Here is a 26,858-nt window from a genome sequence, read left to right on the forward strand (position 1 = left end):
TTGTTAGTACTTATTCCTTGACCTCCCTCCCCTTTTTCCAGGAAGTTGCCACCTCATCTTCCTAAATCACAGTTCAAGTATCTTACTTGATTTTGGCTGCTTGAGAGGATAAAGGAAAGCCTTCATGGTGTTGTTATTGAAGATGGCATTAAAGAATGGATAGGATTTTGACGGATACATAAAGGCAGGAATGGGGTTTAGAGTAGAAGAAACTTGTCAAATAACTGAGAGGGAATACCATGAGAGTATAGTGTATCTCTTCAACTGTCAGAGGAGAAACTTCCCAGTAGACTGCCATGTTGCTCGCAGCCACTGTCTTTTACCTATCTCCTATGTATGGCTGGGGTTTGCCGCTGGGAGGAATGTGAACTTGACACTTGTGATCTGCATGGAATGGTTTAGTGCATTCTTCTCCTAACCAGTTGTTTCAGATACTTGGGACCCGGGTCAAAAGTGATGGTTCCATGGATGATGGAAAGGAATTGTAGAAGAAACCCCAGAAAGTTGTGTCTAAACTCTTTTGACACTAAGACCTTTCATGATGTGGCCTTAATTTATGTTTTTAGCCTCATCTCTTTTGACTCGACACTGCAGCTCCTCTTACTTCTCTACTTTACACCTCTATTATTCAGTCTTTCTGGCCAGGATACCCCCTGCCCCCTCACTTATCTATTTGGTTAACTTAAGTTTTCTTAAAGTCAGGTTCAAATGTCACTATTTCTGTGAAAATACCTCCGACTTCTTGTAAGCAGAATTGAGAATTCTCATCTTCATACTCTTACTTCCCATGTTTTGTACTCATTTTTAAACTTTTCTCTCATTTGGTTAGTTGGTTTTTCATTTTGAGGCCACTTGAATGTATAAGTACTCTTGGAATTTTCTTTCCAACACAGGGCCCAGTAAATGTTACACTCTTAGTAAATAGTTGAAATTATGGGGGTGATGATTATGCCAATTGGTGTAGGAGGGTCCAGGAAAATGCAGATGGAGAAAGTTATCAATAGTCTTAAGAAAGACTTTCTTGAGCAAAATTGTAATAGGCATATGCCAATTGCAAACAGCCGAATCCATGTTTTTTCACTCTTTAGTCACTGGAGAATAAAAAGTGATGCAGTGTGAGATTAAGATCTTCATTACCAGAGCATTGAGTAATATGGGTTAATTGATACAATCCAACAGTCTGGTTTCTTAGATAATATTCTTGTTCACAATATGTAACAGTGGTTTTGAAATGGTGTAGTTACAGTACCTGTAATGGCCAGCAGATGCCTGCAAACACCATAAAATCATTTTGACCAGATTGTTTCAAAGAACATACTGCTGTTTTTTGGAACTATGTATTGCTGGTCTGCTATGTTGTTTGTATGTGAGTCATTGTCTCTTAATTGCAGATGAAGAGAAAAGTGAAAAGACATCTCACTTGGAAGGGGCACTTAATATTTTCCTTTCTGGGGAATTAAGTATATATAAGGATATATGCTATTTATATGTGATTTTAAAATTTTAGATTGAAATTATGAAAGAGAAGCACTTATAAATATCTTGCCATTCTATTTTTTTTTTTTTTTTTTTTTTTTTTTTTTTTTATTTTATTTATTTATTTTTGGCTGTGTTGGGTCTTTGTTTCTGTGCGAGGGCTTTCTCCAGTTGCGGCGAGCGGGGGCCACTCTTCATTGCGGTGCGCGGGCCTCTCACTGTCGCGGCCTCTCGTTGCGGAGCACAGGCTCCAGACGCGCAGGCTCAGTAGTTGTGGCTCACGGGCTTAGTCGCTCCGCGGCATGTGGGATCTTCCCGGACCAGGGCTCGAACCCGTGTCCCCTGCATTGGCAGGCAGATTCTCAACCACTGCGCCACCAGGGAAGCCCCTTGCCATTCTATTTTTAAGGGAATTTTATTTTAATGTTTCTTCTTTATGGATCTTTTTCTCTAACCAATACAGGAGAAGTATTCAAAAGGAATAATTCCCCTTTCTGCTATATCTACGGTACGAGTTCAAGGAGACAACAAATTTGAAGTTGTTACAACACAAAGAACTTTTGTTTTTAGAGTAGAAAAAGAAGGTAAGATTCTTTCTTTATCCCTATAAAAAGAGACATTAATTTCTGACCAATCATAAGATTTAATAAACCAGTTAAGCCAGAAATGTCAGGCAATCTTTAAATATGTTACTTCTAAATGATTTACATTTTATATTAATTTTTTGAATGCCATTATATTAAAACATAAACAAATTGACAGGTCATTGTTGTTTGTTCACTGTTCTTTCATGCAACAAATATTTAGTGCGAATCTACTAAGTGCCAAGGACTCTTCTAAATTTGGGGTATATAGCAGTGAAGAAAAGTAGACAAAAATCTCTGCTCTTATGGAGCTCACTTTTAGCTGTTGATAATGCAAAATAGTTATTCAATGTGGAAAAATAATTTTTCTAACAACTAAAACATTGGTTTTATGAAGTTTATGTGTGGCCTATTTTTACGATCAAGCAGGCATGGTAATCATTTTAATATAGATTTTGGAGTATCTTTTATATTTCTTGAGTTTTTTTCACCTGTATCATCTGCTGTGGGTCACTTGATGGTGAAAATTGATCTAAAGATGGCACATGGTTTGTGGATGGAGTCTAAACCTTTAAATCTTCTCTGACTCTTTTTTTTGGGGTGGGGGAGATGGGGGAGGGAGAGACAGGCAAATTAAAATTCTCTGTTGTAACTTCGATTGACTCTCAGTATATCAGTACTACTTTTAAATAACGTAAATAAGGCCATCTTCATTAACTAAAGAATTAGAATTTTAACTTAAAGCATCTTTTATTTTAGTAAAGATGATAACTTGATTTTAAAAAGTACTTCTTGGTACTTAATTATTTGAATAATAGTGGTATGGAAAAATTACTGAATATGTGATATTTGCTAAATCCTTCATTTTCCCAATAGTCTCATGAGGTTTGTAGGTAGTACAGTTATTATCCTATTTTACACATGTAAGTATTTACCTTTTATAAACTACAACAATATTAGGTATTATGGGGCAATTTTTTTTTTTTTTTAATTGCTGGATTCCTAGAACATATGCCAATGCATGGCACATGGAAAGCATTCAATAAATACTGTATGTCACTGAAAAGCTTCCATTATTACTTGGGATAATCAGTAAATGGATAAGTCCCAACTGCTGCTCACACTGCAGCAAATTTTTTTCAAACTGTGAGTCACTCACTGTCAATTTGTGAGATCAGCGTAGTGGTTTCTGATGGTTCCCCCAAAGTCCCACAAAACAAAAACCAAACAAATATAAAATACAGTAGAATAAGGAATATCAAAGTGCACTGCCTACAGTAAGTGTAAGTCTCCTAGTGTGAAACATACCTATGTATATACTGCCCAGGTGTAACGTAAAAAGTGTTTCTCACTTGACTTGCTATTTAAAAACAAATGTCAAGAACTGTAGCCTAGAGCTGGGGTTGGTAAACTGGCCTGTAACCTGAATCTGGCCTGCTGCTTGTTTTCGTAAGTACAATCTTATTAGACCCCAGCCACTCTCATTCATTTATGTTGCCTTATGGCTGCTTCTGTGCCTCAGTGGCAGTGCTGAGTAGTTGCTGCAGACTGTATGGCTAGGAAAGCCTGGGATATTTACTCTCCGGCCCTTTACAGAAAAGTTTGCCAACCCCTGTCCTAGAGTATTTGATATAGACATATGTATTATGAATCAAATGCCTGAAATTCAGAAAATTATCCACAGTTGTGATACTCGATATGAGACTCTTTTTTGAAATCACAGTTTCTCTTTTTCTGTATTTTCTTAAAACACACGGCATTGCTCCTCTCGACTGGCTATCAGAATGGTCAGTCCTTGTGCTCTGGTCTCCACTGCCCAAGCTGATTGCCTGTTTCTTTGAGGTGCTTATCCTCTTCCCGTTGGCTTCTCATAGGGAAATTCACATATGCCACAGAGTCTGCATTTTAGGATAGACATAATAAAGCTTCGACTTGTGTGAAAATCTGTTTAGCCATATTTACTTGTGGCAGTTACAAATTAAACAGACACATTTTATTTAAAGAAAATGTATCAACCCACACATGTTTAAAAATTACATGTCTACAATGGACCAGTAAGTCCCTCGGGGGTATGTAGTTCATCTTTATGATGTAAACTTAGTATATGGAGGGGGTGGAATCAAGATGGCGGTGTGGGAAGACATGGAGTTAGCATCTCCCCACAACTAGGGTGCCTGCCAACCACTGGTGGGGGACCCTGATGCCCAAGGAGATGGGAGGAACCCCCAAGTGAACGGGTAGGATGTGGGGTGAGTGAGGGGGGAGGAGAAGTGGAGGCCAGACAGGATTGGCACCCCTGAGGCCGCAGAGATCAGGAGAGGCAGGCAGGAGGGGCCCTCCAGGAGGAGCGAGACAGGAGCCAAGGGCGATCGCCTGGCCCACTCGATCCCGGGGAGACCCACTTCAGACCTAGGGACACATACAGACTAAAAGTGAAGGGATGGGAAAAGATATTCCATGCAAATGGAAATCAAAAGAAAGCTGGAGTAGCAATACTTGTGTCTGAAAAAATAGACTTTAAAATAAAGACTGTTACAAGGGATAAGGAAGGACACTACATAATGATCAAAGAATCAATCCAAGAAGAAGATACAACAATTATAAATGTTTATGCACCCAACATAGGAGCACCTCAATACATAAGGCAAATGCTAACAACCATGAAAGGAGAAATCGACAGTAACACAATAATAGTAGGGGACTTTAACACCCCACTTATACTAATGGACAGATCATCCAAACAGAAAATAAATAAGGAAACACAAGCTTTAAATGATACAATAGACCACATAGATTTAATTGATATTTATAGAACATTCCACCCAAAAGCAGCAGAATACACTTTCTTCTCAAGTGCACATGGAACATTCTCCAGGATAGATCACATCTTGTGTCACAAATAAAGCCTCAGAAAATTTAAGAAAATTGAAATCGTATCAAGCATCTTTTCTGACCACAATGCTATGAGACTGGAGATCAATTACAGGCAAAAAACTAAAAAACATAAATACATGGAGACTAAACAGTGCACTACTAAATAACGAAGAGATCACTGAAGAAATCAAAGAAGAAGTTAGAAAATACATAGGAACAAATGACAATGAAAACACGACAACCCAAAACCTATGGTACGCAGCAAAAGCAGTTCTAAGAGGGAAGTTTATAGCAATTCAATCTCACCTGAAGAAACAAGAAAAATCTCAAATAAACAATCTAACCCAACACTTAAAACAGCTAGAGAAAGAAGAACAAAGAAAACCCACAGTCGGTAGAAGGAAGGAAATCATGATCAAGATCAGATCAGAAATAAATGAAATAGAAACAAAGAAAACAATAGCAAAGATCAATAAAACTAAAAGCTGGTTCTTTGAGAAGATAAACAAAATTAATAAACCCTTGCACAGACTCATCAAGAAAAAAAAAGGAGAGGATGCAAATCAATAAAATTAGAAATGAAAAGGAGAAATCACAACTGACACCACAGAAATACAAAGGATTATAAGAGAATACTGCAAAAAACTATATGCCAATAAAATGGACAACCATGAAGAAATGGACAAATTCTTAGAAAGGTACAATTTTCCAAGACTGAACCAGAAAGAATTAGAAAATATAAACAGACCTATCACAATGAAATTGAAACTGTAATTAAAAATCTTCCAACAAACAAAAGTCCAGGACCAGATGGCTTCACAGGCAAATTCTATCAAACATTTAGAGAAGAGCTAACACCAGTCCTTCTCAAACTCTTCCAAAAAATTACAGAGGGAGAAACACTCCTAAATTCATTCTATGAAGCCACCATCACCCTGATACAAAACCAGAAAAAGATATCATGAAAAAAGAAAATTATAGACCAATATCACTGATGAACATAGATACAAAAATCCTGAACAAAATACTAGCAAACAGAATCCAACAGTACATTAAAAGGATCATACACCATAATCAAGTGAATTTATCCCAGGGATGCAAGCATTCTTCAATATACGCAAATCAAACAATGTGATACACCACATTAACAAATTAAGGAATAAATACCATATGATCATCTCAATAGATGCAGAAAAAGCTTCTGACAAAATTCAACATCCATTTATGATGGATGAAAACTCTCCAGAAAATGGGCACAGAGGGAACCTACCTCAACATAATAAAGACCATATATGACAAACCCACAGCAAGCACCATACACAGCGGTGAAAAACTGAAAGCATTTCCACTAAGATCAGGAACAAGACAAGGATGTCCACTCTCGTCACTCTTATTCAACATAGTTTTGGAAGTCCTAGCCATGACAATCAGAGAAGAAAAAGAAATAAAAGGAATACAAATTGGAAAAGAAATAAAACTGTCACTGTTTGCAGATGACATGATACTATACATAGAAAATCCTAAAGATGCCACCAGAAAACTACTCGAACTAATCAATGAATTTGGTTAAGGTTGCAGGATATAAAATTAATGCACAGAAATCTCTGTCATTCCTATACACCAAAAATGAAAAATCAGAAAGAGAAATCAAGGACACACTCCTGTTTACCACTGCAACAAAAAGAATAAAATACCTAGGAATAAACCTCCATAAGGAGACAAAAGTCTTGTACTCAGAAAATTATAAAATACTGATGAAAGAAATCAAAGATGACATAAACAGATGAAGAAATATACCATGTTCTTGGATTGGAAGAATCAGTATTGTGAAAATGACTATACTACCCAAAGCAATCTACAGATTCAATACAATCCCTGTCAAACTACCAATGGCATTCTTCACAGACTTAGAACAAAAAATTTTGCAATTCGTATGGAAACACAAAAGACCCCGAATAACCAAAGCAATCCTGAAAAAGAAAAATGGAGTTGGAGGAATCAGGCTCCCCAACTTCAAACTACACCTCAAAGCTACAGTAATCGAGACAGTATGGTACTGGGACAAAAACAGAAATATAGATCAATGGTACAGGATAGACTGCCCAGAGATAAACCCACGCACATATTGTCACCAAATTTACGACAAAGGAGGATAGAACATACAATGCAGAAAAGACAGCCTCTTCAGTAAGTGGTGCTGGGAAAACTGGATAGCTACATGTAAAAGAATGAAATTAGAACACTACCTAACACCATACACAAAAATAAACTCCAAGTGGATTAAAGACCTAAATATAAGACCAGACACTATAAAAGTCTTAGAGGAAAACATAGGAAAAACACTCTTTGAGATAAACCACGGCAAGATCTTTTTTTACCCACCTCCTAGAGAAATGGAAATAAAAACAAAAATAAACAAATGGGACCTAATTAAACTTAAAAGCTTTTGCACAGCAAAGAAAGCATAAACAAGACAAAAAGACAACCCTCAGAATGGGAGAAACTATTTGCAAACGAATCAACAGACAAAGGATTAATCTCCAAAATATATAAATAGCTCATGGAGCTCAATAGCAAAAGAACAAACAATCCAGTTAAAAAATGGGCAGAAGACCTAAAGACATTTCACCAAGGAAGACATACAGATGGCCAAGAGGCACATGAAAAGATGCTCAACATCACTAATTATTAGAGAAATGCAAATCAAAACTACAATGAGGTATCACCTCATGCTGGTGAGAATGGCCATTATCAGAAAATCTAGAAACAATAAATACAAGAAAGGGTGTGGTGGAAAGGAAACCCCCCTGCACTGTTGGTGGGAATGTAAATTGATGCAACCACTATGGAAAACAGTATGGAGGTTCCTTAAAAAACTAAAAATAGAACTACCATATGACCCAGCAATCCCACTACTGGGCATATGCCCTGAGAAAACCATAATTCAAAAAGAGACACATACCACAGTGTTCATTGCAGCACTATTTACAATAGCCAGGACGTGGAAGCAACCTAAATGTCCATTGACAGATGAATGGATAAAGAAGGTGTGGCACATATATACAGTGGAATATTACTCAGCCATAAAAAGAAATGAAATTGAGTTATTTGTAGTGAGGTGGAAGGACCTAGAGTGTTATACAGAGTGAAGTAAGTCAGAAAGAGAAAAACAAATACCATGTGCTAACACATATATATGGAATCTAAGAAAAAAAATGGTACTGATGAACCTAGTTGCAAGGCAGGAATAAAGAGGTAGACATAGAGAATGGACTTGATGACATGGGGTGGGAGGGTGAAGCTGGGGCGAAGTGAGAGTAGCATTGACATATATACACTACTGAGTGTAAAATAGTTGGCTGGTGGGAAGCAGCAGCATAGCGCAGGGAGGTCGGGTCAGTGCTTTGTGGTGACCTAGAGGGGTGGGACAGGGAGGATGAGAGGGAGGCTCGAGAGAGAGGGGATACGGGGACATGTGTATGCATATAGCTGATTCACTTGGGTGTACAACAGAAACTAACACAGTATTATGAAGCAATTATACTCCAATAAAGATCTATTAAACGAAAAAAAAAACTTAGTATAAGAATTTCATGAACCTTAGTATGAATTATTGTTTGTTAAATAAGTCTTAGGTCTTTAATTTTTGAAACCATGAAAATACTGCTTCAGTGAAAACTGAGACTGTCAACATAGAATTAATGAATATGTTGTTCTCATTGAAAGTCATTTTTACACAGTAACAACTCACATTTTTAAAGATAAGTGTATAAGGGTGTATGTGTGTGTGTATGTATGTGTATATGTATATATATGTAAATGGCACATGTGTCTATATATTTAGTATGGAACCTTCAACAAGATACTATATGTATTTTATTAAGTTCTTATTTTATTCCTCCTCCCATGTATACAAATGGTTGGTTAATCTTTATTTGGTGGACACTGAGAAATCAACCATAGTGGCTTATGAAAAACTTGACTTAATGAACTTTAAGCCTAATTAAACTTTGCTTCAATCTAATCAAGAAGCAAAATCAAAGTTTAGAACAGAAAGGGGCAGTAGTTTGACATCGTAACAGAGATGAATTCTTCATTTTTGGTGAAAAGGTTCTGAGTGACCTAAATACACAGCTCCCTTTGTCTCCCCTGAAACCAGTGTCAAGATTTCAAAAATGCTGCATTGTCCACTGGTGTTGCTAAGAGAAGATTACAATTTGGCGTCTTTTCCCCACAAACTTTCTAAGGCTTCAATTCCCCTGGATTTCCTTGTGAAAATATTGTTATTTTCTTACTTGAAAGTTAATTTTATTGAAATAATAACATCTTTAAAATTCTTTTCCTCAACTAGAAAATTTAATCTGATTCCTTTATGTCCTCAAGCAGAATTGCTGGAATTGCTCAGAGGGTTGTAACAGCTAATGATCCTTCAGTTAGTCTGTATGCCCTTGGCACCTGTAGTCACACAGGTGTTGTGTTACTTTAAAAAACAGGTGATGTCACATTTTCAGTGGGCAGTTCTCATAGTTAGAAGGCTTACGAATTCTGAGTGGTCCAAAAATAAACTCAAAATGGCTTAAAGACTTAAACATAAGGCATGACACCATAAAACTCCTAGAAGAGAACATAAGCAAAACATTCTCTGACATAAATTGTACCAATGTTTTCTTAGGTCAGTCTCCCAAGGCAATAGAAATAAAAAAAAAAAAAAAAGCAAATGGCACCTATTCAAACCTGCAAGCACAGCAAAGGAAACCATAAAACAAACAAACAAACCAAACCAAACCAAACCAAAAAAAACCGCTACAAAATGGGAGAAAATATTTGCAAATGATGCAACCGACAAAGGCTTAATCTCCAAAATACACAAACAGCTGATACAACTCAATGACAAAAAACAAAAAACCCGTTCAAAAAATGGGCAGAAGACCTTGATAGACATTTTTCCAAAGAAGACATACAGATGGCCAGTAGGCACATGAAAAGATGCTCAACATCACTAATTATTAGAGAAATGCAAGTCAAAACTATAATGAGGTACACCTCACATTGGTCTGAATGGCCATCATTAAAATGTCTATAGATAACAAATGCTGGAGAGGGTGTGGAGAAAAGGGCACCCTTCTACACTGTTGGTGGGAATGTAAGTTGGTGTAGGCAGTATGCAAAACAGTATGGAGGTTCCTCAGAAAACTAAAAATAGAATTACCATATGATCCAACCATCCCACTCCTGGGCATATACCTGGACAAAACTATAATTCAAAGAGATACATGCACCCCAATGTTCATAGCAGCACTATTCACAATGGCCAAAACATGGAAACAACCTAAATGTCCATCAACCAATGAATGCATAAAAAGATGTTGTACAAATATACAATGTAATACTACTCGGCCATAAAAATGAACAAAATAATGCCATTTGCAGTAACATGAATGCAACTAGAGATTATCATACTAAGTGAAGTAAGTCAGAAAGAGAAAGACAAATACCATATGATATCACTTATATGTGGAATTTAAAATATGGCACAAATGAACCTATCTACAAAACAGAAACATACAGACATAGAGATCAAACTTGTGTTTGCCAAGGGTGAGGGGGTTGAGGGAGGGAAGGATTAGGAGTTTGGAATTAGCAACTGCAAACTATTATATATAGCATGGATGAACAACAAGGTCCTACTGTATAGCACAGGGAACTATATCTAATCTCCTGGGATAAACCATAATGGAAAAGAATATTAAAAAAAGCATGTATATATATGTATAACTGAATCACTTTGCTATACAGCAGAGATTGGCACAGCATTGTAAATCAACTATACTTCAATTAAAAAAAAAAAAAAGAATTCTGAGTGGTCATTCCCTTTCGAGGGCCATTTTCAGTACCAGCCCTCAGCTGCAGATCCCATGTTTCTGTCTACCTTGCTAGTTCTAGAACCTGGGAGATAGGCAAGTGAGTCATTCTCTTCATTTTGTTTCTGTACAACATCATACAGCCCTCCAGTGACAGCTATGAAACTGCAAAGCTTTTTTCTTTTCTTTTTTTTTTTTTAAGAACGCTTGGGAATTTGGGATAAGAAACATAAATCCCCCTTACTCCCTTACTTGTTTTGGGCAAACAGACTTGCCTGTTTTGAAATCTTCCTTGTTTTTAGAAGCTAGGGGACTTCCCTGGTGGTACAGTGGTTAAGAATCCGCCTGCCAGTGCAGGGGACACGGGTTCGATCCCTGGCCCGGGAAGATCCCACATGCTGTGGAGCAGCTAAGCCCGTGCGCCACAACTGTTGAGCCCACGTGCCACAACTACTGAAGCCTGCGTGCCTAGAGCCCGTGCTCCGCAACAAGAGAAGCCACTGCAATGAGAAGCCCACGCACCACAACGAAGAGTAGCCCCTGCTCGCCCCAACTAGAGAAAGTCTGCGCGCAGCAAGGAAGACCCAATGCAGCCGAAGATAAATAAATAAAATAAATAAATTTATTAAAAAAAAAAAGGAGCAAGGCGTGGAACATTTGCTATCTGGAGGAAGAGCCAGGGGAGTTGGAAGTTCTCTGTTGTGTACTTTGATTTCCTATCATAATTTAATAGGCCACAAACTTTGGCATCATCATCAACTCTGTTCCTACCTCGCTCACATCCAGGCCATCAGCAAATCTTACCAGTTTGACTTTGGAAATATGTCGGGGTTCTGACCAACTGTCAGCACCTCCACCGCCGTCTCTCTCCTACAAGCCACCATTTCTATCTTTATGATTGTCACAACCTCCCTTGATCGACTGCAGGCATATTTTCAGTACGGTTGTCAGAGCGATCCTTCAACAGGAAAGTCAGGTCCTGTCAGTTTATTTCAGATGCTCTGTCATGTTTCCAGCTCACTGAGAGTGAAGTACTGTGATGTCCAGAGTCCATGCATGATCTGGCCCTGGTCTCTCTGTCCTTGTTTCCTTCTGTGCTCTACCTCATTCACTGCATTGCAGCTACAGGGGTCTCTTGTCCTGTGAGCATGCCAAATCTGCTGTTGCCTTGGCCTTGGCACTTTCTGTTTTCTGTATCCCGGAAGGCTCTTCCTCCAGTCCTCCTCCTAACTTGCTCCATCACTTCCACTTCCTTTAGGCTTTTGCTTAACCATCACCTTCTTTCTGAGCCTTTTTCTATTACCCTATATAAAATAGCATTTTCTGTGCCCCTCATCCTGTGCTTTATTTTATCCCATTGCACTTGTCACCGTATAATATATGTCTACATTTTATTGCCTTCCTCCTTTCACAAGAGTGTAACTTTCTGGAGAGTAAGGCCATGATCTGTCTTGCTCACTGCTTCATTCCTGGTATTCAGAATAGGGCTTAGAACATAGTAGGCTCTCAGTAGACATTTGTATGAATGAATCATTATCAATTTCAAGAACAACACTGGTGTGTAATAATTCCTTCTCTAATATTGATCATGGGTTACACTGAGGAATCTTTAGTTAGGTTATATTATATCAAAAGTTAAGAGTACATCCAAACTTTGTTAGATTCTTTTATTAATGTTTTACATGGCACTTGTGTAGTAACCCCTCCTATAATCAATCCTTCTTTACCAATGAATTTGCCTAGTGCTAAATCCAGTAGTCCAGAGGATGTTAAGTCTCTCCTGTTCATTTTTTATAACCTGTTTTTTTTGATTTGTACACTCTGAGTTGGCATTCCTGAAAACCTCAAGAAATAATTTGAGGTTTGAGGGGATTGCTAGCTCCTTTTTTTCTTTTTCCAGCCTGGAATGCTCTACTCTGAGCAAAGATATATCAACATCAGAGCATATTCTTAGAGGGAATAGTGCTTAGCACAGTGCTAAGATCAAAATAGATGCTCAATAAACACTTGTTATTGGAAAGAATAAAAGTGTCTTGGTGTGAAGAGCAGGCAAAAGCCAGCTTAGTATCCAGCTTTGCCTTTGCCCAAGGGGAAATCATTATTTGTTTTGGAATATTGTGACTTGTCAGAGCATGTTCCCCATGTTCAAGTGTGCACACTGTGCAAAGCCAAATACCAGTGACACTTGTAATCTCTTTCATTGTGTTTGAATTGTCTGTATCACTGTTTATCTCCATTGGTATGGGTAATTAAATATAAACCGAATGTTACTATTCAATCCTGTTCTTCATGACTGTTTACTTCCTATTAGTAAATGAGGCCCTCAGGAGCTAGAGAATTCTTCTAGGCTATAAGGGCACCATTTGTTGAGATGCAGCCATAATATACTTAAGTCCAACAGTTAATGCAATTGCCAGTTTCAAATTATTTCCTGACAAACTGAGATATATGCTAATAGTAGTCTGGAAACCACAATCACTTTGGCCCCGTTCATTAAATTATGACCTACATTTCAAAGTCAGTGATTTATATGGATTAACATAAACAAACAGAAAACATTATATACCATTTACTTGGCAGGAATATCTTGTGTGTACTTAATGATCACAAGTAATCACCAAGTAGAGTGGAAGGTCTTTTGCTGTTACTGAAAATGTAATAAATTATTACAGTGCAGTCTGTTTGTGTAGATGTAAAATGTAGAGTGGCTACTGTGTATTGACATAGGCTTAGTTACCTGAATACTTTCATGTCTTTTACTTTATAATGATGCTGGGGAAACTTGAGAAATATTTCATCCTGATATATAGGAACAAACACTTATTGAGGATTATGTAATACCTGCAATAAAATATTGTTGAATGAGTTTTTAATAAATACTTTGCCCTTGGTCATTAAAGACACAACTAACTGGTTTTAGTAGTTTTCAAGGTGAGAAAGAATGAAGATACTTTAAAAATTAAGACTTGTATTGTAAAATAACTCTGGATCCATGCTGGAATGTAAGCAAGTCTAATATGGAGACTTATTTCAATCCACAATGACGTTACCTCTAACCAGACCTGTCTTAGAAGGATCTGAGATACCAGGCAATTTCCCAAGCTTGGGTCCTGCTTACTCTTTCCTTCTCAAAAAAGTTTCCTACCTGGAATTTAGTCTGTTTTGTTTGTTTTTTCCTTTTTACCTTAATAATCACTTTTCCATTTGTTTTTTGCTGGCCCATTTTCTAGCCTCCTAGAATCAGTTATACCTCAGGGGTATACCATTTCTTCTCCTTTTACATTAAACATTTATCCACTGGCATGCATCTTCCCTTGTATAGATTACCTTCATTCACATATTGCTATCAGTCTGCCTGGATGCTCATGCCAGGGAGCTGAAAACCTCAGGTGGTTCTGTTAATACAACCTTCTACCTTCTTTGGTCGATTCATGATACCCAGCTACCTTTTATTCTGAGTAATTAATTCATTTTTTGGTGAGCACCTGTCAAACATATTCAAAACCACAGCTATTTTTTACTCTCCTTAATATCTTGACTCTTCATATGTTTCCCTTTTCACTGTATACTTTAAGTCTCTATTGCCTTATTCCTGACCTCCAAGCTTCCAGTTTGGTCTGTCATCTGAATCATGTCCCTTTCTTGCCAAGAATTTTGAAATGGTTTTCTTTTGCCTCCATAATAAAGACCAAATTCCTCACCTAGGCACTGTAGGATCTCTAGCCATATTTCCCATTATTTCTTTGTGAGTTCAAAATTATAAATATGCTCATTCATAAATTAGTCCCTGAGCAGATGTTTGTTGTTTCCGCCTTTGGTCTTGTGTTTCCTCTGTTTAGAATTCTGTTTTGCTCATCCTCCTCCCAAACTCCAGTTTTGTCTTTTAAATTGCTCCTCATCCTCAAGAGCTCGCACAAATATCCTTTTTTTTTTTTTTTTTTTCTCATAGTGCCGAGGACAATTGTCTGAGAATTAAAACATTTGATTCTTCTAATTTTAATACTAACGTGCTATATGACCTTCAGCAAATCACTTACCTCCATTGAATTGACTCATACATTATTTGATACATTTTGTATGACATTTATAGTAATCTGTGTTCCATTATGTGTTCATATCAAACTTGACTTATAGCTTTGATTGCTCTTTGGGGACTGGATCGAATTCCTATGCCTGTAACACAATGTGTTGTACATAGTTGAAGGTCACTTTGTGGAAAGAGTGAGAGAACTAAGTTTTAATTCAACAGATGAAGATACTATTGTTAGTGAATGGAATGGGTGAGTGAATATCAAGGCAAGAACACTCTTGAGTAGATTCCAAGTGCCTGTTAGAAAGTAAGCTTTTCTGGATATTTTAGTAACTGCGTTGCTGGGTACAATCTGTTACCTGTTCAGTAGGCATATTACTTTCTTATATTAAAAGAGACAATCCAATCTCATGAATAATCTAACAGAATGCTACTTAGATGTTAACATGGATACACATCATCTGGAGATCTTCTTAAAATGAAGATTCTGATTCATCAGGTCTGGAGGGGGTCTAGGATCTTGCATTTCTATTAGCTGCCAGGTGAAGCCAGTGATATTGGTTACAGGACATCTGAGTACAGTCAGCCCTCCATATCCTTGATTTCCACATCTGAGGACATTTTTGATCCCTGGTTGGTGGAACCGTCAGTTGATGAACCTGAGGATGCAGAGGGCTGACTGACTGTAAGGGACTTCAACATCTGCAGAGTTTGGTATCTGCTGTGGGTCCTGGGACCAATCTCCTGTGGATGCCAAGGAATGACTAATAAGTGTTATTTCTTTTCCCTAACAAAATTGAGCCATTTGCCTTGCTGACAGTAGCATTTAGATTGTGGTTCTGGGAAAGAATCTGTAAATGATCTGTTCCAGAGAAAGTCAATCTCTTTCCACATTTGTATGTGTTTATAACTTACTAAGCATATGTATTTTCTCCTGTCTATTTTCAGAGGAGAGAAATGACTGGATCAGCGTACTGTTAAATGCACTGAAGTTACAGGCCCTTTCCTCGCAGTCTCAAGGAGCTGTTGCACCTGAGAAATGTGGATATCTTGAACTGAGAGGCTATAAAGCTAAAATTTTTACTGTGTTAAGTGGAAACAGTGTGTGGCTTTGCAAAAATGAACAGGTGAGCTACGTTACAGTGATTGCAAATTGTGGTTCCTTACATTACAAACATGACAAAACTACATTAACAACAGTGCTTTGTTTGTTAGACTGAATTTTCTCAGTTCCACCAGCATCAGGAAGGTAATCTACATCAAATTTGAGACTGGACATCACCCTTTGAAGGAACTGAGGAAATAGAATCATGAAAATTAATTTTTGAAAAGTATTCTTAGCTGAAGTAACATTACAAACTACATGAGAGAATAATTAAGAACCAATTAACCATTACCGCCGTTGTTGAATAGACCTCGTTCTGCACCTGTTGTTATTTCTTTTGTTTTGTGACAGAAAATTATAGAGTAGGCACAGGTAACATTTTCTTGAGTTTACAGGATTTGGGGTTTTTTTTGGTTTTGTTTTTGTTGGTTTTTTTGGAGTAGATATGTTGCTTGCCGAGGAGATAATTGACAAGAGGCAAGTGATTGATATACACACATATACACGCATGCATACACACACATATCACATATATAAATAAGATAGATTGTTGGGATATTAAATTTGTTAACATCAAAGGACTCAGTAGAGAATTTAAATGTTTTGAGGAGACTGATGTTAGTTTTAACAAATTCTGTTAACTACATTTGATTCTGTAGACTTCTTCTTCTCTAACATACCTGGTTTTTAATATGTATAAGAAAATTATTTTCTTATCCTTTTTTAGGAATGAATTTTTAATCTTTCAGCCTAGAATGTATTAGATACTTAGTCATTATTTGTGGAATTAAGCAGGGTGTTTTGGATATCCAATCTAACATGAACTTATTTTGTGATAAATTATAATGGGTTACGATAAAGTGAAATATAAATGCTGACATTTTTCATAACAGAAGATAGAGACAGCAACTCAAAACAAACAGTAGTTTCAAAAAAATTAACTATAGATCTTTATCCAAGGCATCCTCTGAACTTCAGTGTGGATTTATTAATTACATTTTTAAGGATAAGATTTCTTAGCCAATTAACTGTGGAAGGCATCATTGAGCACTGTTGGTATATTAATAACGTGGAGAGAGTTAGCATATTCCTCAAGAAGGGTGGTGATGTACAGCTTAATAATGTGTATGAATTGAATATGAACATTTTCAGTCTGCGAAGATGCTTAAAACTTAAAAAAAAATTGGAATAAGGTTAAAAATGCAAAATTTGCATGTATCAGAATGGAAGTTACTCTGCCAAATTAATTGAGGTATTCATTTTTTATTTGCACAGACCTGATGGACTTCCAATTACTAGTTTCATTATTTACATTAGCTAGATTGTCTGGGTTTATCTTATCCTCTAAAAGTATATGTTTTTAAAGTTTTATTAATACTTTCTGGTTAGCAAAAAATTATTAGAAATTCTTGCTTTGGGCTTCCCTGGTGGCGCAGTGGTTGAGAATCTGCCTGCTAAAGCAGGGGACACGGGTTCGAGCCCTGGTCTGGGAAGATCCCACATGCCACGGAGCAGCTGGGCCCGTGAGCCACAACTACTGAGCCTGCGCATCTGGAGCCTGTGCCCCGCAACGGGAGGGGCCGCGATAGTGAAAGGCCCGCGCACCGCGATGAAGAGCGGTCCCCGCACCGCGATGAAGAGTGGCCCCCACTTGCCGCAACTAGAGAAAGCCCTCGCACGAACCGAAGACCCAGCACAGCCAAAAATAAAATAAATAAATAAAAAAAAATAAAAGTAGCTATAAAAAGTCACAGGCTGGCAATCCTGCACTCCAACAATAAAAAAAAAAAAAAAAAGAAAAAAAAAGAAATTCTTGCTTTAATAATAATTGAGCATGAAGAGCATAATAATGACCACCATATGTTAGGTACCAGGTACTGTGCTAATTCATTTATAAACATTCCCTTTTAATCTTCCCCACAAATGTAGGAGGAAGATATTCTCATCCATGTTTTATAGATGAGGAGAATGGCAATTAAATAACTTGTTTAAGGATTACAGTTCATCCTGCAGAGTTTAATTTAAAACAAGAACTTTATAACTCTAAGCCTAGCTTCTTAGCCACTATATCAAAGTGTCTTTTTAAAGTGTATGTTGAAAAGAAAATTTCTGGCTTGTGACCTTTTAGAAATAGACTAAGAATTCTTTCCTTGAATAACTTAGTTGCCTAGGAGGTTCAGAGTGTGCATTCAGTAAACATTGTATACCATGTCAGGCACTCTAAAAATGATGTGTTTACTGAGGAGAACACAGTCTTACCTTCCAGGAGGAAAAGTCAGACAAGTCAGCATTTATGGTGGATGGTGAGCTCCGTGCTTTATTAGACTTGTGCAGAAGTTACAGAGAAGGGCAAAAAGGGCATCTAATGTAGTCTGGGAATTAGAAACACTTCCATATACAACTAATCAATATTATCTCCTTAAGAATTAAAGCATTTATGCTGGACCCCTCCTCATCTTTTGAGAAGTAAACCTATGTTTGATGAATGTATATTTCAAGTCTGTTTTCAATGCTTTAACATGCCCGTATGTGCACCCTTAAAAAGTGCATACTGTTGTTTGTATATGTGGTCTTAAAAAAAAAATTGCATTGTATTATATAGAGCCAAGTCTTAAGGCACTTGATCTTGAGTCAAGTCTTAAAGAATTAGTTGGCTCAAGACCAGATGGATAAATTAAGGAAGGCCCTTCATGTTTAGACCCTGACATACCATTCCAGTTTCATCTATTTTTACATCCTTGTATATGTCTTTCTCTCCAGAGGAAAGTTGCTCATGGGTTTTCTTACGTGGTTGAGCAGACTGTGGAAAGAACTTGGGTGACAGGCTAAATAAGGAGTCCTTCTGAATACAGAGGGCTTTAAGCTAGTGTTTTAGGAAAAGCACTAAAAGATAGTAAAATAGTTAGATGTAACTTCTAAAACTTTTATACACACAACACATGAAGTAATCTTATGGTTTTTTTTAAATGATAGAAAAAAAAAACTAATCGTAAAAATGTAAGAGGTGTTAGATTTGAATCTCTGTATCTTAATTTGTATTGCATCTAATTTAAGTCCAAGAATCAAAGCTTAGTTTAAAAAAAATTAAAATAGTGATTTTTATTGCCCACATAACTTACAGTATAAATAAAATAAAAAATAAAACTGACCTACATCCCCCTCACATATGAACTATTTTCATTTTTCTTGCCTCTATTTATACATAGTTTTACTAATTTACTTTGGAAGTTTCTCCAGAGGAAGTAAACAAACAGTGGATAGAGGTGGAAGGGTAACTGCTGCAGCATGTGTTGAAGAGTTATTAAAATGGAAGATTGGAAGCTTATTTAGAGCAAAGAAGATTGGACTGGGCTGTAGCCGTTCTGGGTTTTCCTTCTTGCTCTGCTACTGATTGGCTCAGATAATTAAGCTAATCTCTTCTGGTTTGAATGGCATGATGTGAAGAAGAGAGTTGGATTACTGTCTCTAAGGCCATTATGTAAGTTGCATGTTAAAATTCCAGATATCTGGGCTCATTCCAGACCCATTGACTTATTTCTGGGGACAGGGGTTTGAATCTGTATTCCTATAAAGCATCCCAGTTGACTCAGTGACTGCTGATGCAAAAACCATACACAGTAAATCACTGCTTTATGGGTTTTTCTTCTTTAAAAATGATAAGCATCCAGCTAAAGAAACGAGATATTTCTGGAGATGGAAAATGTGTGAAGATCTCCTGTGACAGCACTGAGTGCTGCTTTTAGTTCATCATCCCTAATCTTGGGGTTGTTATACCTCTTTTTGAGGTTAACTTTCACTTGGAAGTGTGTCTTTTTCCTGATCAAACACTTTGAAATGTGCAAATGTTTAAGTGGAAATTTAAGAAAATCATTTTTTAGTGGTAATAACTTTTTAAATAGTTTTGAAAAACTATTACTAATAACTTGTGTATGGTTCTAAACTATAGCTACTGTTTTGGGGTTTTTTCCTACAATCTCAATTTTTATATAAAATTTAAATTTTTCAGCTTATAAATTATATGATAACTGCTTAATTCCTTTTTCTGCATACAAACTTTTGTTACCAGAGCGTGATCTATTGGAAAAATTAAAACTCCATTTGCAAAATTGGCATACAGGAAAGTGTTTGAAAAACAATTTGAAAATGTTATTTCCCATAAGTTCCTTTAACTCTGTGTGTATGTCTGGAAATTTACTCTAACTTTGTGGATTATTGTTTATCTTTTCTAGTGCTTTTCCTCTACTTCCAATAGGTGTCCTTAATATTCCATGTCAAGCATCCGTACAGATATATTTGCAGTAATTCTTTCATTTTTTTCTGGATCTATCCCTTCTACTGAATCAAGAACTTATATTTTCTAAGTTAAAATAGCTATTAGCATAGACTATCATAACTATGGTCTTATTTTTGAAATTCTTTATTTTTTAAGAAAAGTGGCATGATAACAGCAAGGAAGATGCCAGTCTGCACGTTCTCATCAACAGTACACTGCCAGGTCTAAACTCTATGCAGTTAACATGGACTTTTCATTTTCTCAGTTGCTCAGTTCAAAGATTTACTTGTTTTAAATCTCTTTCTTTCCCTTTCATTTATTAGCGTATTGTTGAAACTAACTTGAAGTAGCTTCTGAGCAGGAGAAATGCCTTAGGGAATGTTAGGGTTTTTTGTTTTTTGTTTTTTTGTTTTTCCAGATGGGCTATAAGAGGCAGAATAGAACTATGAAGAGATATGTAAAAACATTTGTTAGAGAGGAAGATGGCAAAGTAAAAATAGATACTAAAATTCTTTACCTAATTGCTCAGTTGAAAAACACTGTGGTGCTATTATATAAATTAAATGTTATCCCTTTAAATGCTTACACCATCTCACAGCCCACTCCCCATGTGTTTAATTTTTGCATATTTTCTTCTCTTCCTTGTTTCTGCTTATGTTTATATGCCTGCAATATATTATAATTATGACAGTTTTTCCACATTGTTACTTCAACTCTGTATAAAATGAGTTGTGTAATAGAGTTTGATTACAGTTCACTGTGTTTCTGTATTTATTCATCTGTTTTACAGCAGTTTATTGGGTACCTCTTCATTCCTGGGTGCTGCTCCAGGCACTAGGGGCTCACTGGTAACCCACAAGGTCCCTGCTCTTTAGGATCTTACCTTCTGATGGAGTAACACATCGTGATAAATAAATGAGATTTCTGAGAGCCTTCTGTTTGTAGCCTTTTCTTTCTTTTAGATTTGCTTTTTGGACAAGAATTCCTATGACCCTTTTCTAAAGAATTGTTTATATTTAAAATGCTGTTAGGTACATGAATAGGTACCAGTTTGATTTTAACTTTAAAAGTGTTATAATTTTTATATTCCCAAATTAAGGCTGTGACAATTTACTTTATTCACTGTTGTGCCCGAAATGGTTGAATTAATAGTCATTAACAGCTGTTTTCATGACTAGAGAGTTTATATTTGAAAAAAATTTTTCTCTTAATATTATTTTCTTCTTTATGAATTCTCTTTTCATTTTTTCCTATTTATTTACTGGAATTATATTGTCACTTCTGACAATTTCCTTAAGCTCTTCATATAATATAGATATTTATCTTCGTGTCATATTTTCTGCAACTGTTTTTCTAAGCTGTTGCTTATTTTTCACTTTTCAGTTAATTTTTATTTACTTATTTATTTATTTTTGGCTGTGTTGGGTCTTCGTTTCTGTGTGCGGGCTTCTCATTGTCGTGGCTTATCTTGTTGCGGAGCACGGGTTCTAGGTGCGCAGGCTTCAGTAGTTGTGGCATGTGGGCTCAGTAGTTGTGGCTTGCTGGCTCTAGAGCTCAGGCTCAGTAGTTGTGGCACATGGGCTTACTTGCTCCGGCATGTGGGATCTTCCTGGGCCAGGGCTCGAACCCGTGTCCCTTGCATTGGCAGGCAGATTCTTAACCACTGCGCCACCATGGAAGCCTTTTCAGTTAATTTTTGTTGCATAGAAATTTTGTTTATAGAAATAAATTGTGTGTTTTTTTCCAGTTCAAAGCTAATAGACTTTCTGTATTCTGAAAAATAATTATTTTTATACATTTATTTATCTTGAAATGATGTGGGTGTAGTATATAAACCAGTATTTTTAAAATTTTAGATAGGTAATGAACTATGAACATACCCTCAGGTATATATATGTAGTGTTATATATATGGTACTGCTACTTGAACGGAATTTCTGCAAATAGATATGAGGTGAATTTAAGATAATTGACTTTGGTTTCCATTTGTTATGTTGTCCTGACAGCCAGTCTCCCATCTTTTCCTGATGAGTTTTTGAATATCATGTTAATATTAGGGAATTCATTACAACCAGATGTCTTGCTTGGTGGGTTTGTATATCCATTTAATGATAATTGTGGCATTGAGGCTTTAACTACATTCACTTGGTTAAACATTCTCAAATCGGGGTATAGCAAGAGACTCATTCCCCCAACATAATGTTCCCTCGCGTCTGGCATGGGAATGAAACTCTAACAGAATTTAAATAGACCTCATAGGGCTCTGGCTTGTGTGGTGCAGAAAGAAGCAGCAGGATGGAGGTGGTGGCCTGCTGGTTTTCTGGTTCTATATCTGGCCAAACTCTGCATCTGGTGTTTCCCTGGAAATCTGGTGCCAATGTCATACAATGCCACATCTGTTTCCCACAAATGTCTAAGCACCGAGTTCTTAAATTCCTGGCATGGAAACCTGGCATCTGGTGTTTCCAAAAATAGGTTTGAGATTTCAGCGAATTTGGGGTTAACAAACCCTTCTTTAATTTTTCTGTTTAGGAATCAAACTGTTGCTTTCCTCTTTCACTTTGTAGTTTTAAAAGGTAGTTTGAGCCAGGTTCTGTTGCTACGCATTTGTACAAATAACCCATTTCAGTGTCGTGGTAAATATTTGCCATTAATTCTAATCTGAATGTTGAATATGGAATCATTGGTGTGGATACTTTCAGTCACTGTAAATAAAATGGATATATTCTCATTGAAGACAAATTCTGTATTTAGAACCCTCAAATCAGGGGACTGTCTGTATGTATCAGACCCCCAATGTGTATTTCTTCATTCAGTTTTTATAGCAATGCTATATAAGGTAGATAGTACTGTCTTTTCATAAATGAGGAAATGGAGGTCTAGATGAATTAAGGACCTTGCCAGTAGTCATACAGCCAGTAAATGGATCAGCCAAGGTTCTCCCCCAGTTCTGACTCTTGGTGCCCACATCATCATTATCACCTTTGCAACATCAGACCTGCTCTGCCAAGTGTGGCCATTCATGCTGTTTGAGATCCTACATTGTATGACAGCAAATTAACTGTAAAATATAGTTTACTCCAGAATCTGTTTTTAGCTTATGCTTTCTGTAACAATATATTTCTACCTATTGAATTTCTATGCTATTGTTTTTTTTCAATGCAGTTTATAGGGTTTTAAAGGTTGAAGTCTGGCATGTTACCGACTCGTGCCTATTTTCCAAAATGAGAATAGTGCTCACAATCAGATTGCAGTTAATGGGTAATTTAGTTTTAATTTTCTTGAAAGTTTAACACTCACATTCCATCCCATTTTACAAAATTTATATATGCCTGCTAGTTATTTTTAAGCATGCATTTTCTTGTAATTAACTTTTTAATAGGTAATATGTTCGGTTGCCTTCACATTCAAGAGGTATAAAATAACAATAACAATAACAATTAGTTAACTGGGAGTAGATAGCACGTTATGCGCCAGGCATTCTTCTAAGCATTTTTTATGTGTTAATCCTCACACACTGATGCAATAGGTACTACTGTTAGCCCCATTTTACAAACAAGTGAACTGAAGCGAGAGAGGTACGCTTGATCAAGCTGGTTTGGATTTTGTTGTTTGCCCAGTCAAGTGTCACCTCCTTTGGACAAAATACGAACACAGCTCTCTCTTGTCTGGGTTGGATTCAGTGTTTACCCTACAGCCATGGATCGTTTTTTTTTTTTTTTTGCACTTATTACAATTCTCTCTCATTCCCTCCTTAGACTCTAAGCTTCCCCGAGGTGAGTACCCTGTCTTATGCTTTTGTGCAGACCCACAGCTTTGCACATTTCTGGCAGATGCTAGGTTCTTACCAAACACGGTTTTGCCAGGACAAATGTTTTCATTTAAAAATGGCTGTATCTGCTCTGCCTTCTTCGCAGAATTGTTAAGAAAATCAAATAAGAGTTCATAGCTGTTTTTAAGCTTCAGAGCACTGCAGTAACAGATATTAAATCAGTTATGGAGTGTGTATGCTGAATGAAGACCAATACTTTTAAAGCCTTTGGACATTAGCAGAAGGGTTGGAATCCAGGACAAATAGGTTCTTGACAATCCAACGTGTCACTGTGTTCTGACCAGCCTATTTTTAACCACTAGTCTTAATAATTTAAAATGGTTTTTGTATAATCTGACTGCATGCTTTTTTTTTTTGCTCTGCAGAAGGCAGAGAGAAATGTTTGTATCCTGATATTTAAGTGCTATAGACTCATACTGTCTAGATCCTACAACTGGTTCTGCTGTCTAATTCATTGTTTCTCAGTATTTGCTACGCATGAGAATCATATGGTGGTAGTTTTGTTTTGCCTTTTTTTAACTGAAAATCCTTAGGCAAGCCCTCTGATTCGTGGGATCAGAATCTCAGGGTGGGAGGAAGAGATCAACACAGGTAATTCTGATGAGCATCTAGGAATGAGATATGTTCTAAACATGTTCTAAAGACTGTGTGAAAAGATGACTTAATGTCACCACAAATATTTTTAGTAAGAAATGCAGTTGTTTCATATTTAATAGCTTTCAAGAGCACTGACATTTATTTTGTTATTCTGCTGTACATTTTACAGTCCATTTGTGTTGGTGAGTTCAGTGGATACTCTAATTACTCAAAACCATATGGCCATGGCAAGCAGCTGATAAATGGGTTACAGTTTCTTTCCAGGCGAAAAAATCATCTTTGCCTTGCTTGGGAGAAATCTGGGGCCTTGAGCCAACCCTCACTTGTTTTATTTTTAACAGAAGTCGCAGCTTTATATGTAGATACTTCACGACTTGCTTGTCGAAATGAGGCACCATCTCTTCAGGCTGGAGCCTTGATGAGGCTCATCAGTTTCCATCCAAGGTTGTCAGTCTTACCATCTGCTAGTCTGATGGTCTGAGTCTGTATCTCTGCCCTTAGTAACACACAGTACCTGCAGGCCAGGCCCCCATCAGAGAATAATAAGCGGGAGTAGTCTGATAGCCAGGTCTTGTCAAAAGCTGCATCACAGAGAATTGTTTGAAGAAGATGCAGCCTGACTGTTTTATTCTAGAGGTACCCCCATATCAAGCTGAGCCATCAGAAAGCTGTTTCTAAAATATCTTACCTGGCTACCCCTACTTTATTTTCTGATTTATAAAAGAGAGTTTGAATTTCTAATCACATGCCCTGGGAGTTTCTCCAATAGTTACATTATCCAGCAGGAGCATTGTTATAGATAACTGAGAATCTGTTTTCTTTAATTTGATAATTATAAGTTTAACTCTATACCAGTATGCTAAAACTTATTAAAATGGGGCAGATTGGAAAAGTTTGATTCCCCTCCTCCATATAGTACTGTTTTTTGTTAGGTGGGCTTATGATACAAAGTGGAAGTATATCACCTTCTAAGTATTTCACAACACCTAGCATGTCTCTGCATCTTTTATATTCCTGACTCAATTTCTGGCTTGTTTCTCCCAACAAAATGAACCATTGTTCTTTCATCAGAAAAAATCATACTCAATTTACAAATGGGTCATTTCTTCATTCTCACTAAAAACTTGTGCATTTTAAAAAATATGAAGTGGAACTTTTCTGCAGTTTGTGAATGGAAACCCTCTACGAATGGGGGAAATTTGTTATAATGTTGTTTTATACCACTTATTTTATCAACCAGGAATGTATTAGTATCAGATGACAAAAACCTGAAGGATAGTTTAAATAGACAGGGATTTGTTTTAACAAATCTCTTGCTAATGCCATCAGAGAACAAGATTCTTCCTATTTTTTTTTTCCTCACTCTGGCATCCTTACAGTACAAGAATTTGTCCTCAGGCTTTTCATCTCAAGGATGCTTACATTCTAAAATGGCTTTGTGCTTCTAGATGTTGTTTCCCGAGAAGATGGAAAGGAAAGGAATGAAATTCTTTTCTTCGAAGATTTGTCTCTCCACCCCCCTCCTCTTGCCCCCCAGGCCAGGAATTATTTATATTTTATTGACCATAAGTATGACATATGTTCACTCCTAGCTGCAAGGGAGATGGAAAAATAGTACTTTTGCTTTTAGCTTGTACAACAGGAGAGACAAAGAGAAGACCTGTGAATTGTTTCTTTCACGGTCTCTGCCAGAAGTGTCCTTCCTGAAAGTGGGCCAATATTTTTTGCAGTCGTCTTTAGTATGGCTACTTTTTCCTAGTCATAATTTAATTTAGGAATTCAGAGCACATTTAATCTGAACCTGTTCACATAGATAATTCATTTTTCGAGGTACAGATTAATTGTATTTTTAAGGTGTGAGATGGTTTGAGAAATCAAATTCCAGAACCCTTATGGCTAGATAATATATTGCAAACTTTAATGCTTTTAGAAGGCAGACTTTGTAGCCTTTTGAACAGTTTCTAATTTTGATAGATCAAGCTGAACATAGTGGCTGTAGGTGCTGAATCAATGGCAGTTTTCATACGAAAATAGCATTAGAGGAGCCTTTAAATAATCTAATTGAAGGAAGAAGAAAGTAATGAAATATTGGAAATGAGATAAAATTGTAATATAAGTAATGCTTTTGGTTGAGAGCAAATGAGGAAAATGTGACAGAGCAGACGTAACAACGTTCAGCAGAACAAAGAGTGAGCAGTCAGATGGCTTGGATTTCAGTCCCTTTCTA

At 36.8% G+C, this 26,858-nt stretch overlaps 1 protein-coding gene across 3 annotated transcripts in view; it reads left to right on the plus strand.

Moving 5' to 3' along the window:
* ARAP2 (ArfGAP with RhoGAP domain, ankyrin repeat and PH domain 2) overlaps positions 1 to 26,858 on the plus strand; it is a 216,130-nt gene that overhangs the window by 57,269 nt on the left and 132,003 nt on the right. For all 3 annotated transcript variants that reach the window (XM_059923215.1, XM_059923216.1, XM_059923218.1), the window contains 2 exons: positions 1,940 to 2,060; positions 15,774 to 15,952. In XM_059923215.1, the coding sequence (XP_059779198.1) occupies positions 1,940 to 2,060; positions 15,774 to 15,952 (300 nt within the window). The remainder of the gene's footprint in view (positions 1 to 1,939; positions 2,061 to 15,773; positions 15,953 to 26,858) is intronic.

The sequence above is a fragment of the Balaenoptera ricei genome, chromosome 5 (assembly GCF_028023285.1).
Source record: "Balaenoptera ricei isolate mBalRic1 chromosome 5, mBalRic1.hap2, whole genome shotgun sequence".
Classification (NCBI taxonomy): domain Eukaryota; kingdom Metazoa; phylum Chordata; class Mammalia; order Artiodactyla; family Balaenopteridae; genus Balaenoptera; species Balaenoptera ricei.